This window comes from Leptosomus discolor, chromosome 2 (assembly GCF_034619465.1).
Source record: "Leptosomus discolor isolate bLepDis1 chromosome 2, bLepDis1.hap2, whole genome shotgun sequence".
Lineage (NCBI taxonomy): Eukaryota > Metazoa > Chordata > Aves > Leptosomiformes > Leptosomidae > Leptosomus > Leptosomus discolor.
The window spans coordinates 53641449-53658149 of record NC_141392.1 but is presented as its reverse complement, the minus strand read 5'-3'; the positions used below and the strand labels follow the sequence as shown (position 1 = coordinate 53658149).

The window sequence follows — 16701 nt, the reverse complement described above, 5'->3', positions numbered from 1 at the left end:
CATACCTGAAATGTCAATCTCTCCATAATACAAGTTGGTCGGGTGCTCAGGTTATGCTGAGGCAGCCCGCATCACATAGGAGATGAAAACTGGTGACTAATTTGAATTTGTGCCGCTGCTGCTGTAAGAAAGTGGGATAGGACCTCTGGGTAAACAGTTGCTTCCTGCATAAAAATGATTCCCAGGATTTTTCCTCCTCTGTTCTATGATGTATTTGGTGAATGTCTTATGGCTCTCAGCTGAATGCTGAAATTACCACAAAGCTAACAGCACAAAGAATGTAGCCACCAGATCTTTAAGATCTATCTATAAGATACCGTAATGTATTGCTATTTCTGCATTGTGTACATGCAGCATTTAAAGATGTGCTTCTGTATTTTTCCAGTAAGATTTAGATTCAAGCTTGAAGTCAGTATGTCCTTAAATTTCACCCCCAAAAATGATGGTTTTCTGAATTGGGCAGAATTAGCAAGCTGTATTCTCTCAATTAGTAAGAAAATAAAAGTGTCTTTTGTTAATTTCTTCTGCCTCAGTAGAAAAGTCTTCTGAATTGCAGCCCCTTTTAGGATGGTGGGCAACAGACAGTTGGTGCACAGCAGGCTGTGAAATAATGATACTGAGCAATATTGTTTTAGAAAAACCTGGCGAACCTAGTTAACCGTTTGCAATCATGTAATTTCTGCCTCTCACCCCTGCTCTGAATACGTTTAAATTCATCTCTCTGTTCTGCTAAACTTCGGATTAGAAAAGTGCCTCACAAATAGTTATATTCTAGCAATAGTTATAATCTAGCAATAACTAGCTAAAGGAGAGAACCCCTACCTTCCCCGACTTGGTCCCCTGCCTCAAATTAGCTATTTTGGTGAGGGAATGACTGGAAAAGTGGAAAAGATAATGGCCAGAATGTAGTTGCTTTCTATGCGATAACCTTTCTGTGAAAGTTACTTTCTTTGGAGGCGTATTATGAGGTATTAAAACACAAACATTGTACTGAAACAAGTTCTTTTCTTGACAGATCTGTATGGCTTAGTCCTTTTTCTTGGAGTTGATCCTTACTGGGTCAAACATTGGTGGGACCAACTTTTATATCGACCTTACTGTAGGAAAAATCCCCGGCCTCTCTACAGTCTAATTGCGAAGATAATGTGGAGATCAGCAAAGAAGGATGTGATTGACCAAGTAAGTGTTTGGGGTTTTAAAATTCCCGAACAGCATTTATCAATAGCTTTATGTGCAAATTACTTATTTTCTTTTTTAATTGCAGATTCAAATCCCCCCTCAGACAGAAGATGTACACTGGCTTCACTTTTCTCCTGTGGAGAGACACTTCTATCATCGCCAGCATGAGGTGTGCTGCCAGGATGCATTGGCAAAACTCAGGAAGATTTCAGACTGGACTCTTAAGCTTAGTAGCCTAGATAGAAGGACTGTGACTTCTATTCTGTACCCTTTGCTGCGGCTGAGGCAGGCCTGCTGTCATCCACAAGCTGTTCGGGGAGAGTTCTTGCCATTACAGAAGAGGTGAGTATCTGTCACCTAAATGGCTTGCTTTAGGACTGTGTAATTGTCTCTAATGGTGCAAGATCTTGTACAGTTCTCAGAAGCTTAATTTTAAGCTTCTTTAGTTAAATGTGCAGCTATGCCATACCAAGCTATCTGACCTCAGAAGTTGAATAGGATGCAGTAGGGTATTTAGTGTAATTCTCGCATTAAAGAGCAGAGTACGGCTCAATTGTTTGCGCAGTAACATTTTAACCTTAGAATGCTGATGGATACTAGGGTGTTGCAAGTGACAGGTTGAGTGTGAAGCAAACCAGATTCTTTTTGAGCTTTAAATAAGCCCACTGATTTTCTTTTGTCACTTACAAAACCGATGTTCATAAATGAGAGCAACAAATAAAATAAACAGAATGGAATAATTCTTTAATTCAAAGAAAGTGTTGTTGTTGTGAGGTTACGCTAGCACTCTGTGAAATGTAGCTGCTACTTTCTCAGTGAATTAGAGGGGGGTTGGGAAAGAACAGGCTGTTTCCATTCCAGGCTCTCAGAGCACTGTCTATGTTGGTTTTTTTTTAAGCTACAGATAAGGAAGAACTTAAACTTTCAACACTGCCAGTGTTTTCATCCTTTTCATCCTCTTCATCCTTTCTATTTGTTCTCTTTCTGTCCTTTTGTGAAGTTTTGTGTCCTACTCCTTCCCCTTTCTCATAAAGGGCACCTACACCTGTAACTGACTTTGCACCTACTTCAGCAGGGACCAATAGTAGGTGCTGTGCTGCAGCACTTTCTGTCTAACAGTCTACTGGTCTGGAAGCAAGGACTCCAACATGGGAGAAATCAGTGTTTCTGCCAGCCCATACAAGATTATTTGCATTAAAATGAGCCAGTGGAGGACAAATGAAATGTGTAAACTGAGCTGAGTATGCTGGGTACAGCTTAGTACTATGTTGATATTGGTGAAATGGTTGCGGAGTGACAGCTGTGTAGTAACTGTGGTGGAAAAACTAGCAATGAAAATTAAATCTTTATTAAAATCGTATATTCAAATAAGAGTCGTTTCTCAGCATTATTTACGGATCTTCTTTTTGTGAACCAAGCTTGACGACAGCAGTGGACGTTCCCAGAACAGAGAGATGATTTGGCTCCTGGCATTGGTTATATGTAGGAGAAAAATGAAGAAATTAAGTGCTAAGAACTTTGAAGAATAAGACAAATTTACTGAAACAATAAAGTTGATGCTGGAGCATATGGATAAGAGAAACTGACCTGAAACAAGAAAGCTGAGTTTGGAGCATATTCTATGCTAGATGACTTTTTTCCCCACCTGTGTAGTGAAGGCAGTAAATGAGAACATCTGCTCAGCAAAAATATGGCACTCAAAAGGGAGTTTTCTAGGCTCCCCTAGTTAAACCGAGTAAAAAAAAAAAAAGCCCTTCTTCTAGTCTTAGTTGGTAATCTCAGGCTATGTATCAAATTGCATAGTTTGCATGTGCATCCTTTTGCTTGTATAATTTTTCTTGAAACAGCTGATGGTTTTGAAAGTGAAAGCTAAGTAGTAATGGTAGAAGTGTCAGAGTATGAGCAGCAGGTGCTATGTGTATTTGCCTATACCTCTGTAGAATTCAGCTAATTATAAGTAGTGATTATATTGATTTAAAGCCTGCTGTGGTGTAACACTGTAGTGGAAACTCAAGTTTCTGCAAATGGAAGTGTTGCAAGGAGGGTAAAATAAAGCCCTAGTCAAGGGTACCCTTCCAGCATAGCTTGGGCCCAGACTGCACAGCAGTTATGTCACCTCTTACTCTACTCCATAACATCAAACACCAAATAGTAAATGCTTCTCCTGAAGGTGAATGAGGCTGAGGAGCAGAGTTTCGAGGAGGGGGTAGTGTCTGGTCTCAAGCAGCAATTGGTCATAGAAGCAGCCTCAGGTCAGCTGGTGTAGACTGTTGTTGCAGTTTACTCTCCTGTCTCTTCGCATCAGTCATCTTCCTGCCTGGATTCTTTGTCCCTTGGCTTACTCCAAGCTATCTTTCATGCTTGTTTCTTTCTTTCATCTTTATTATTTCTGATCTTGCTTCTCCCTCTTACCTCTCCATTTCTTCTATTTTTATGGTAAACTATTTCTCTTCTGCCTAAATTCCTCTCATGAATAACAAATATTACAAACTAATGTAGAAAGGAAGTTTAAAATGATACTTGCTAATCTTCACTGTTCTGATTTCACACGTTTTCCTCTTTACCTTGACACCTCATGTGTTTTGCATGTTTGGATTGGTAGCAGAGGGGAGAATTGTAGTCTCTCGTAGCTGTTTTCATTTGAACATGTTCTAGCAAGATGAGGTCTGTTTTTGCTTGTTTCCAGTTTGCCACTGTAACAGAAGGAGCAAAATATTTTGCCTTGTGAAGGATTATTTTACCTAATTCTAGTTTTCCTCTTGCTTCTTGTTTCTTCCTATTTTTAGGAGATGCCAACTTCTTGACATTCTCAAGTTAGGATAAAGCTCTAGCTGGAAGAAAAGCTGACAACTAGGGCTTTTTTAATAAGTAAATAAATCTTGAATAAACACTTGCATAGTATGTTGGATGCATGTAACAATATTTCGTGCTGCACAGCATGACAGTTTTACTTCTCTAGTACTGTGGTTTTGTTTCAAGTTTGAGCCATTTGGTCTCCATTTCAGCACCATGACCATGGAGGAACTGTTAACATCTCTGCAGAAGAAATGTCGAACAGAGTGTGAGGAAGCCCACCGACAGTTGGTGTGTGCTCTTAATGGCTTAGCTGGTATCCATATCATTAAAGGTAAGACTGGATGGCTATAGTTTGTTCTTTACTCCTTTTCGTAGGCTAATTATGGTTTAGATGAAACCATGTGAAAACAGTGGCTTTTTTGATTTCAGGGAAAAAGCCATAGTGAAATCCTGGGACACTAGAGAGGCTTCTAACAGTGTAACAAAACCCAACGTTCTTTCTAGATGAGGGAGAAAAGAATAGGTGTGGTTTCGTGCATCTTTGAGATGTATCAGAGTATTTCTGCCTTTTTGGTTTACATTCTTTCTTAATTCTACTATCTATGTGTATTGGGAGGTTAAAAGAATCGTACTTGTGTAATTGTACTTAACCTGATTTTGTTTTATCAGTACTGCTTTCTGGGCTTCCTTTGTTCCCCCTGCCATGAAAACTGCTGTGCTGACTGTGGAATCTCTTTGTTGCTGCCTGCTGTACAGCTCTGTCAATGTAGATTTTGTCAGAATTGCAAGGAGAAAAAGCTTTGAATGGGAAACAAAAATAGTTATATTAATCTTGAATGTCCCGCTAAACAAAACAATAATAAATTATCATGACTTAGTCATGAAAAAAATGGCCTCTTTGAGTAATAAGTCTTCTAAAGTTGACAAGCTCTTGAATTTTTCCAGCTCATGTTAAAGTCTTCCTTCAAAGAGGAGAACAAGCAAACTGCCTGTTCTGTTATTTGCCTTACAGAAAGACTACATTCAGATTCTGTAGTCTGTAGTTAGTAGGTTTGAAATACTTTATGATTGCAGGATGGAGATCAAGTTTTTCAGTTAGAATTAGGTGCTTAAAAAGATTTCTGCACAGATTAAATAATTCCAAAATAGACTAGTAGCAAAAATTGAGTTAGGCCTTTATTGAAAAGCAGATTGATGAAGATTGCATCTGGTGAGAAGCAAAAGCAGGACTGAGGCAGAGTTCTGGTCCCCGCAGCATTAATTACGCTCAGTTGTCTTTACCAGCAAGGAGGAAGTGCAACTTATGTATGAGTAAAGACATGAATTTATTGTTAGTTTAATTGACGTCCTATGGGTCTAATTGTTATTAGTCCAGATCTAATTGTTAGAGGTGAAAAAAGAATAATAATCCCACTTGTTTCTACTGCTTGTCCTGCTTTCATGCTCCTTTCTACTGCCCTTCTGGGTCCTGAGGTCAATGGCTTCATAGTCATGGTGGCAGTGCTATGGCTATTTGCCACCACCTGGAGTTCTTTGTAAGCAGGAATAACATGTTTGTGTTGACAGTTTCGTCTTTCTTGCTGAAGGATCCAATTAGGGTCATTTTTATGTTTGTTAACACACGCTTTCACACCTTCCTCTTTCTTCTTTGGTCTGCAGCTCCATGTTAACACTAAATTTAGTGTACAGGATGCCTTTTACAAATGTTACATACTATTTCTTTGTTCTCTTTGTTGCCCCTAAAACCAGTTTTGTCCAGCTCTAGGTCTGCATTTCTTTGACTGTGGGTGAGTTGTTTATGGCCATGGCTTTCATATTCACTGCCAAGCCTGTGCACCATCTCTTAGCATCCCATGGCTGTACTCTACACTGCATCCTGTATCTTTACTTTTCAAGGCCTCTGCTGCTGTTATTAGGCCTCTGTATTTCTCTCCACTACATCATTGTGTTAGTTGTAAATACCTCATTCTACATGGAATAACTGCTTGTTACTGCTATCTGTATAAAATTGTGATTGTACCACACAGAATTAAAAAAAAAAAAAAAAAAGGTTAGCCTTAGACACCTACTGCAACAGAGAAATTGCTGTGACAGCTAAGCCAAGTAGATGGTACAGAAAAAAATCAAAGGAGGCCTGACAAGGCCTTGCAAATTTAGCACGTAGCTTTTGACGTGTTCCTGGTAATGGCAATAGTATATTGCAGGATTAGACCCTTACAGCTGGCAACTGTTTCAATGTAAGAAGCAACAGATCTTGTTCAAATAGGGTTGTTGCGCTTCCAGATATGTAGGACGGTGATTTTTGGTTTGCTCTGTTGTCTATGCGTTTCATGTTCCTGTACTTCTCTGTGTTGTAAGAGTCAGAATTCTAACACTATTACTGGCTAAGTGCATTTCTGTCAGTTGAGAAAAGAAAATAAAAATTGATTTATTTTTTTGCCTCTTTTCCATAAGCAACTTCAATGTTGTATTTCTTTTTTGATGTATATAATCTGTTTCCTGAGAGGTGATTGTGATGTTAGCAGTTTACATCAGTAGTTATGCTCCCTGCATGTATTTAATCATTTCTGCATTTCTGAAGTATGACACAACTGTCACTGTTTTCATTGGAAGAGTGAATAATGTATTTGCAGTGCGAATTTAGTAACGCATCACTGCAGTGAGTTGTAGATGACTTTTAGTGAAATTTTTTTCGGGACTTATGCAACTGCAAATACATATTTTAAGATCAAGAAGTCTACAGAACTTGCAGTCACAAAAGATAGTTAATTTGGAAACTGCTTTAGTCATTATAAAATGTAATATCCTTTGTTACCAGTTGGGGTGGGGGTGGGGGGTGGGGGGGCAAGTGGCAGGCTGTGAATGAATAGGGAAGATTTGCTTGATGACAAGCAGGTATTATACAGCCTCTCTGAAAACATCTTAGTATGTGACAAGTGATGGCCAATTATGGCTGCTTGTACATTTAAAAACCAACACAATATGTGTATGTTTTTGTTTCTGTTTTTGTTTTGTTTTGTTTTTTAATTCAGGAGAATATGCATTGGCTGCAGAGCTGTACAGAGAAGTGTTACGATCATCTGAAGAGCACAAAGAGAAGCTCAAAACAGATTCCTTGCAAGTAAGTGAGCATTCAAATGTAAAGAGATGTAATTAAGAACTGGAATACTTTAGATTTAATTGAACAGGTCAGTCTTTTCTCCCTCCCAGTGGTGTGCTGAATGACTCTTTCAGCCTGCTATCATTGTCACAGTCTTTAGATAGGAATCTGTCCAGTGACCTTCACCTTTCTTTTTTTTTTTTTTTTTTTTTTTTTTTAAAGCTACTGTATTTCTAATAACATTTGCTTGTGAGTCTTCATGGTATCCCAGAAGCAGTGTATGATCTCCACCTGCTGTTCTGCAATAAACTTAACTGAATTCCTAGGCTTGTGTACATGACTGACTACTCACGTTAATAGAACTATATTGCATCCTGCGAATCCAGCAGGCTGTGTTGGCACTGAGAGTGATATTAATGTGCTGAATGATAGAGAATAACAAAATTGTTGCACTGCAGAAGATAGTCTCTGAAAGGGCATCAAAACATGAAAAAGAATCAAAGTGTGTTTTCTCTTATGGCAATAAATTAATACATCTTGAATACTATATTAAAAATATGAATATATTTTCCTGGTAAAAAAGCAATGGTTCTGTAAGTGACATCTTTGTATTTCTTCAAGAAATATCAGTTCTAAATTGATCAAAATTCTCTTAAGCATAGATGCTTAAAATGTTAATGACAAATAAATAAGAAGTGATTGATCAGTTGTCTATTTCTTTACTTTGCTTCACTAAATTATTGATTATCTTGCATGTGATCATCTGATGGCTCCATTGTGCTACTTCAATCCTTCCGTCTCCTTTGTGACTTACTAGAGGCATTTTTCACTTAGCATATCCATATTAGCATTAGACTAAGATATTCGTAACAAGATTGTTAATTAAGCTGTTTTACTGGATTATGCAATCCAATAAAGCTTTTTTTCTCTTTAAAATGAACACTGCCTAATACTGCCTTTGTGTAATAAAACTCAGCTCCTGTTGAGTACTTCCCAGTTGTGTAGGCTTAGCTCTTTACAATAATGATGGACCAGTGCTCTTCAGTGGCTGAGATGGTAACAGGGCAAAGATGAAGTGAATCCAGCAGGTGAGAAGGGCACAAGTTCATGATAGCGGAGGTTATTAATATGAGTTTGTGGGGGATACGCAGGCAGCATAATATTAGGGTTCTGGTTTGGGATATGTAGGGTGAATCTAGGGAAGAGGACCAGAGTTGCCTTATATTAACGATCAAGTTTATTTTCCCTAAAAATAAACAAAAAGGTCATGTTTTATTCAGTCATCTTTTATTTCAGAAAAGCGAAATTTATGAAAAATGATTGAAGCTCTTGGGAGCCAGTTTTTCCTTTATACTTTATTTTGCTTTAGGTGGGCTAAATGTATTGTCTCCTTGTAATACTCTGAAAAATATTTGCAAAAGAATGTGCTCTGAGATAAATAATTTGTTTTCTGTAATAGTTAAGGGCTGTTTTAAGGGTGAGTGTGGGGCAGAACCTGATGACTTGGTATCAGACTTGCCTGCTGATTTGCTTTTGAGATGTGGCAGATCTTTCCAATGTTTCGTTTCCTACCTCAGTAAAATGTGTAAAAGAATATTTATTTTCTTTGTAAGATACTTCAGGATTAACAGAGGGGGGGGGGAATAAAACTAATTTTAAGTGAATACTAATTTCTTGCTGAAAGCTTTCGTTGTTTTTTAAGCTTTTTCCTGTCACAGATGTTGCAATGTATTTTTTCATGATTGCTGTTGACTTTGTGTTTATTTAGAGACTTCATTCTACACACAATCTGATGGAATTGTTGTTGGCAAAGCACCCAGGAATTCCCCCGACTTTGCGTGATAGCCGACTTGCAGAAGAGGTAAACAATGTTCATTTTTATATAAATAATTTTTGAAGAACACCTTTTTTTTTTTTTTATCCTTCAGTATTTCCTCTGACTAAAGAAATACCATCAAATAGCTTTTAAATTAACTATGTACATTTCCTTTCAGGTTAGTAAAGTCAAGAGTTCTTTAGTGTGTGAGATAAGAGCAGAAATGTCCAGTGAAATGCTGCTGTTCTGAATGCTTGGTGATCTCTGTTTTGTTGTGAGTGTGTTTTATGGAAGTTTTAAAATAATTTTAATCTCTAAAATGTGATTTCCGCACCCCCACAATGTTCTTGTGAAAATAACTTACATAGATGTTACTGATAAAATAATTCAGGATAATGCATTCTTTGAGTCCTTTATTTCCTTGCTTTTTCTTTAGCTTTTCTTGTTTTAACTGCAGATAGTCTGTCTTCTCTAGGTGAAGTTTCTTTCTCTTGCATAGGTGCCCTTCATTCCAAAATGCTTCCCCATCTCCTAGTAAATATAAGCTACTACTGTCTAATGCATCTTATCAGTCATGCCTCGAAGCTTTACTTTTTACCTCTCTTTTTGGTTCTGTGTGTGGTACTGATTAATATCATCTTTGAAACCTTGAGAAGGTCCTGATTTGCAGTGTTCTTCATAGCCCAAAGTTTGCCAGTAGAGTCTGTCCAGGATCTCCCTGTTGACATTACTTATGTTGTACTTGCCCTACAGCAACTGACTCACCCCTGTCACTCCTGTACTGCCTAAACTCTAGAAAGGCTGATCATCTTTGGCCAGATGAGCAAGTCACTGTGTGTTGCTTCCTGTGTGCATAAGCCTGTTTAACTGTATCCTTCATCTTAACAGGGGAAATATATGGTAGGATAGCTGGGATCACTGTTCCCCAGTGGTCACTTGTAGTAGACATATAGACCGCATTAACAAAAGAGCATTGTTATTGTGGCACCATTTGGGTTGGAAAGGACCTTGGGAGGTCTCTAGCTGAACTGATTTCTGACTGGGTAGCTTAGGACTTTATCCAATAGGGCTGTTAAAACCTTCAAGGAAACAGATTTCACAACTTATCTGAGCAACCTTTTCCAATACTTCATAATCCTCATAGTGGAAAAAAAATTCACATAGAACTTCCCATGCCAGTTTATAGCCATTGTCCCTTATTCACTTGCCATATACTTTCAGTAAAGTGCCTGGCTCCCAGTTCTTGGTGGTTTCCTTCTGACTGCTGGAAGGCTGCTGTCTTGCACCCTCTAAACCTCTCATCTCCAAGCAGGACAAGTTCTTTCAACCTCTCCTGTGATGTGGTGGTGATCAGTATCTGTCTTTTTATTTGGATATCTTGTGATATTTTATCATTTTTATGCAGATTCTACACATAATGTAGCATTTTTTTCTGTTTTAATGACACTTGTTCTCTTTGAATATTTAAAAAAGTTTCTACCTGGCTTTATAGAAATACTGCCCATTTTTTTATTGATCTGTAGCTCTAGCAATTTTTTTGTGTCACCTTCTCCTGATTATTATTGTAAAGAGGAGGATTGGAAAATTTGTATTTTGCTTATAAATATGAAGCAGAGATTGTTTTTATAGCTATCTTTTGCCAGTAGCTCATCCAAATACCTGAGAGTCCTGTGTGCTCCTGGTTAACTGAGCTCCATCTGTAACAATAATATAATTATCTTGATAGTAGCAAACAAAAAGAAAGACCTAAATGCACTCTAAAATGCACAAAATAAAGATATCTAGTAAAATCAGAATGTAATGATGAAAGTGTGTATGTACATATTACTTGCAAGAAATGCAAGTTTTGTTCATCAGTTTTTAAAATATCAAATAAACTGGTACTGATTATACTGTGGAGACACCTACATACCAAGGGAGGTTTCTGCTGTCGAGTAATTTTTATGAAAAAGTTACATCTGATGCACCTAAAAATAGTGAAATTTAAATCTTTCTTGTTATTTTATGTGTAAGTTTTATATGTGGTTAAGTTAAATTGTCTTGTTCTCAGATTGTTCTAGAATCTTTTCATTGTTTGCTTACTCAACATAATATATTTTAATTTACAGACAAGTAAGAATTATGAGTTGAATTTCAGTTCCTTTTTGTAATGCAGTGTGTTCCTGTTGTGTTGTTTGGGCTTGTCCAAAAGCAAAATTGCATAGTTAGCATCTTTGTTGTAATTTATCTTATCAAATGTTTTTTGGGCTTACTTATAAATGCTAGATTGATTCTAGAGGAAAAATTAATGCTAAATACTGCTTACGAATGAAAGTGGGTAGCATGTAGGTAGCTAACCATTTTAAAATGTTATGGTAGCTGGGGAGTTTTTGCAGTTTTAGTTATTCCGCATAAATATGATTTTTGCATAATTTAAGCTCTTATTTCCATACAGGCAGAACAACTTCGACAGCATTATATGAGTAAATCCAATGCAGAGGTTGCAGAAGCCCATCAGGCCTTACAGCCGGTTCTTCAGACCATTCGGGAGCTCCAGAGAAAGGCAGGTACCTTTTATGCATTTAGTCTCTGAATTTTGAGATTTTTTTTTTAAATACTATTTTCATCTGTTTATCCAGAACTTCATCTGTTTATTGTCTCTCACAGTTCTTTGAAGACCTGTTTGGAATGTGTATGTACATGTGCACACACAGCCCCAAAACATACTCTGTGTTCCTTGCATAGAGGCACGCAGTACTTGATGAACAGATGACTGAAAACAGAAGTACATGGTGGAATGATTCTAGTAAAGTTGATTGATTGATTTTTGTATTAACTGTGCTTCACCTGTAAGTTAGATGAGTAAGTTACAGGTTTTACCCTTGAAACACTTTTGTAGTGTATCAATGGTATTTCAGTTACTTGCAAAGAAACTGTCCTTTGACATGCATTTAGTTATTGTGTTTAAGGCATAATTGTGTTTAGTCAGTATGACAATTCAGGTTTTGTGGAGAGGTGCAAACCATTAATGAATTGATGAACACATGAGCTGAAATGCTGCTTGTAAGAAGTAATGAAGAAACGGGGGCAGATGGCACACGAGGAAGTAAACTTCTGCATTTTCTTTCACCTCTTAAAATTATAAGGTCACTTCAGTGTCGCTCTGTTAATTTCACAGAGAGCTTCCTTTCTCTGATTAAACGATCCTTTCATCTCTTCGAGAGAGAAGGAGGAAACTTTGAGATTACAGTATCTCTATGTGGCTATTCTGTGTAGATGGCCTTGGTGAATCTAAATCTACTGAAGCAATTTGAAGGTGTGGAAGTAGATGGGAATGTAGAAAACTTCTTAATCGTTTATTCACTTAAACAGGAAAGGGGATAGCTTTTAAGCATACTCCCATCTCCCACTTTCCATGGAGTTTACCAGTCTGTGTGAGCGTGGCCTAGAGAGCAGTATAAGCCTCTGCTGCAATGAGTGGCTTGGTTGTTCATTGAATGTTCATGGATAAATCTGTTCTTTTGCATACAGATACATTCAGGTTCTCCTTGGTGGTTGGATGTCATCCAGACAGCAATACAGTATGCCATCGATGAGGAGCTTGTTCAACGTGTGCAAAACGAAATAACCAGCAACTACAAACAGCAGACTAATAAACTCTCCATGTCAGAGAAGTAAGAGAATAGCTAAAATAGGCTAATGAATACAGTTAAGTCTGCTGAAGTCCTCTTATCAGTTTGTGCTGACAGTTGCAATTAAGTAGCAGGCATTTTTGCTTCAGAGCATCTGGGCTGCAATTAAGTTTTGAAAACAGTCCCCCAGAAAGCGTAACTAGATAGGAAACTTGGAAAGAAAAGCAGGAGAATTACAGTTTTCTTCTAGACAAGCTTTCTTGTAAATGTTCCTTTGTATTATCTACTGTGGTAAAATAGTCTTCTGTACTCATACAACTGCTGAGCAAGAAAGATTCAAAGTTTATTGCATTAAAATTGAGTAACCTTTAGAAGAAACTGACTTGCTTAAATGGAAAGTAGACAAGACAGTATCAGAAAATCCTTGTGTAACAGCATAAAATAGCACAACTTTTTCTGAGCAAAGAATTTTGGTTTGGTTTTGTGTTAGAGACAACAGTACCACTGTTGTGTGCAATAACAGAATAATGGATTGAAAGGGATATCTGGAGGTCACCTAGACCAACCACCAGCTTATAGGTCCAGGCCCATGGTCAGAAATTCAGGCCAATTAGTTTGTGCAGGGATTTGTCCTGTTAAGTTTAGGGTATCTCCAAGAAGGGAGACTTCATAGCCTCTATGTGAAGCCTGTTCGAGTATTTGACCCACTTGGTGGAAAAAAAACTTAAAAATCCTTCTATCTAGTTAATATTTCCTGTGTTGCATCTTGCCTCTTTTGTCTCTTGTCCTTTCACCATGCACCTTTGGGAGAAGTTTGGATCAGTCTTCTCTGTGCCTTCACTTAGATGTAGAAAGCTGTAAGGTCTCCCCGAGCAATCTCATCTTAAGGCTCAATGAACACTTTTCTCCCACCCTCCTCTTGTATGTTCTGTGCTCCAGCTCTGTAAGTTCATCACAGAAAAAGGAGACATAGGAAGGAGAGCGCTCTCACAGTTTAACTTCAGGCAGTTTTCTCAGATACATGAACAATCCCAATGCTCTTAAATACAGTCTTTCTGAATCATGTCCTAAATAAGTATTTTTTATTATATATAAAAAATGTATATAAATGCATATACATATGTATATAAGTATCTAACTTATATAAAATGTATATGTGTGTATAAGTTTAAATACTTAAAATAGGCACAGATTTTAATTGAATTATGTAAAGACATATCTGCTGCTATGACTGTTCTGTTATAATCCCCAAAGGGGGCAATTCCTTGTCCTCGCTGGAAGTAAGCCTATCTTTTCAGTACTTAGCATAATTCTACTGAATAATCTAAATAACGATACAAAACTTTACATCTTCTTTCTTCAAAATGCAGAATTATGCTGAGAAGGAAGAAGGAAGTTGTGTCTATTCAAAATTGATACTAGAGCTGCCCAGCTGGAAGGTAGCTTTGCAGAAAAGAACCTTGGGGATTCTGATGGACACCGAGTTGACTGGTGTTCATGTTCCCACTCCAATCAAGAAAGACAGCTGGGTTTTAGGAAAGTAGTTCACTCTCATGTCCACTTACTAATTTTAACTTTGAAAGCTAACTTGCAAAATGCAGTGTATTTTTGTGATGAGTGCATGTGTCTGCTGTGAGTTGCCCAGGTCAGGTGCATTGGAAATCAGTTTGGTCAACAGATGCAAATAAGACTATAGGTATGTGCAGTTGTTTACATTTAGTAAATTTGTGTTGTGGACCAGAGTGTTGCAGGTTGGTGTTGCCTACTAACATTTGGTCGCATCTCTCAGTCTTGGAAAGAGTCTTTCTGTTCTGCAAATACCGGGCATCACCTCAGGGGATACAGTGGAATGATTTCTAACAGCATTACATGTAGTAGTAATAAGTATTTGCTTACGATATGAACTTCATATGTTGTCCTAGATTGCTATTTAGCTATTTCTCCTCTACTTCAAAATACTGAATTAAGTTTAGGTTTGGTGACTCAGTGTGCAAATAGTTCTCTTTTTCTTTAAAACAGATTCCGTGACTGCAGGGGCCTTCAGTACCTGCTCACAACCCAGCTGGATGAAGTGAAGAAGTTCCAGAAGATTGTAAGAGAAGCAGTGAAAAACTTAGAAGGCCCTCCCTCTAAGCAAGTTATTGAGGCTGCCACTATCTGCCATTTGCGACCTGTTAGACTTCCACTTAACAAGTATGTCTGGAAAATAGAAAATATACTTTAGAAATGTATTAAATTTTGCTTCATTTGAAATAAGAAGAGATTAAAGTCTTTATTCTGTACTCAGGGTTTGTATGCACATAGATAGCACAGATCCATTCGTTAGAATCATGGTCTTATTTTGTTTTTATTCTTATAACATCTTTTCGTGTCAGACTGCATGTAACACTGTTAAATTGTTTTCTAAGGGCTTTATGGGGTTTTATATGTTGGAATAGGGAATTACAGGAATTACGTTGGTTTCTGATGAAATTCTGAGTGCCTGTGTGTTCAATCTTCTGTATTGCAGCTGTGTCTTTTGTAAGGCTGATGAGTTGTTCACAGAATACGAATCGAAGCTCTTTTCTCATACGTAAGTTCGTAGCTTTATAAACTTCTCACTATTAAAAAAAAAGTGAAAGTTGGGCTGTTCTATAGTTCCTGCTTTTAAGTTTTCTGAAATAACTTTATGAACAAATTACAGCAACTCCTTGCTAGTGGCCTTGCTAGCAATTTTATTAGTCAGGTTTAATTTTCTATGTAAATTCCATTTGAAAAAGTTGTGTGCAAGGAATGAATATATGCCACTTTCTCAAGCTGCTATATCACCATACATTTGAAATGAAGTGTTGAAGTGTTCAGAAAGCGTGTGTATAATTACTGTGCTAGTTAAACACCTATTCCTGTTTGTGCAAATACTTGCAGCCCAGTTGCAAGTGGTATAATACCATACTTGTTAATAGGTTTATTTTTTTTATTTCTGTATAATTCATAAAGTAATGAAATCTGACTAAAACTACCATGATGGAGGAGATTTCAGACATGAATGCATCTGTGAGCTGAAAGAAGGATTTCACCAGCTCATGGTGTGAAAGAAGTGTGTGTGGTGGACAGTACTGAGAGGCACAGATTACAGCCTTCTGTATGCTTTCTGTTTGACTTTTGTCTCTTATCCCTCACAATGTCGAGCTTGGACTCAAAAATCTTGAGGTCAATGAGAACATTTTGAAAATTCTTTACCAGTGGGAGCTCTGTTTCTGAACGGTTGGTGGAATCATTAGGAAATGTTAGTGTGTTAGTGTGCATTATTTGTCAAGGAGGGAACTGGGAAGCTGTAGTGTTCTGAAATAGTGCAATACATAGCAAAACTTGTATCAGAGTTTAACTGCAACTCCTGCTGATTTAAGGTCAGAATTCCAGATGTTTAAAATGAATGTGAGATTAATCATTAATAACTACTGAAAGATAATTAAGATGCGTAAGCCTATACAAAAGCTATTGATGATTTTGAACTGACAAAATGGCCTGTACAGTGATTTTGTTGCTGGTGCTGAGGTTGCTGTGTTCAAAGCAAGCTTTTGGGATATCAAGTAATAAAACAGTTTATATTTGTTTGGTTTGCTTTATGCTTTAATCAAGTATTAGAAGGCTGAAATGTATGGTGAATTAAGTAGAAGTGATGTGGAAGTACAAAATCAGTGATAAGTACCTTGTTGGGTTTGTTTTTAAGTGTTAAAGGCCAAATGGCAATATTTGAGGAGATGATAGAGGATGAAGAAGGGCTTGTTGATGACCGTTTGCCCACCACATGTAGAGGACTCTGGGCGACCAGTGAAACTGAACGTGCCTTGAAAGCTATTCTCTCCTTTGCCAAAGCTCACCGAATGGATGTTAAGCTAACTGAAGAAGGCAGCATATTTCTGGAACTGTTTGAAGCATGGAAGAAGGAATATAAGGTACAATAAATGAGATGGTGATGGAAACAATTGTGTAGTCCATTTAGTGTAATATAAACAAATTTAAGCTGAATGTGGACAAATCTAAGTTGTATTCCTGAAATTAGGGTTTGCCTAAACAAAGCACTTTCACGGTGCTTATTACAGGATTTTATTTAAAATGGTTTATATATGATTTAAGAGTTTCTAAAGGCTGTACTGGCTACTAAGCATATTCATAAGCAATGTAATTGCATCAATTAAGACAGTATACAGATATAATTA

General features: G+C 37.4%; 1 protein-coding gene across 1 annotated transcript in view; it reads left to right on the top strand.

The window, feature by feature from the left end:
- The window catches only part of SHPRH (SNF2 histone linker PHD RING helicase), a 56628-nt gene that overhangs the window by 19158 nt on the left and 20769 nt on the right, over nucleotides 1-16701 (top strand). Inside the window, exons 12-21 of the mRNA XM_086482382.1 lie at nucleotides 1016-1179; nucleotides 1265-1521; nucleotides 4185-4306; nucleotides 7008-7096; nucleotides 8844-8936; nucleotides 11326-11433; nucleotides 12402-12544; nucleotides 14522-14695; nucleotides 15012-15074; nucleotides 16212-16437. Coding sequence (XP_086338508.1) covers nucleotides 1016-1179; nucleotides 1265-1521; nucleotides 4185-4306; nucleotides 7008-7096; nucleotides 8844-8936; nucleotides 11326-11433; nucleotides 12402-12544; nucleotides 14522-14695; nucleotides 15012-15074; nucleotides 16212-16437 — 1439 coding nt within the window. The remainder of the gene's footprint in view (nucleotides 1-1015; nucleotides 1180-1264; nucleotides 1522-4184; nucleotides 4307-7007; nucleotides 7097-8843; nucleotides 8937-11325; nucleotides 11434-12401; nucleotides 12545-14521; nucleotides 14696-15011; nucleotides 15075-16211; nucleotides 16438-16701) is intronic.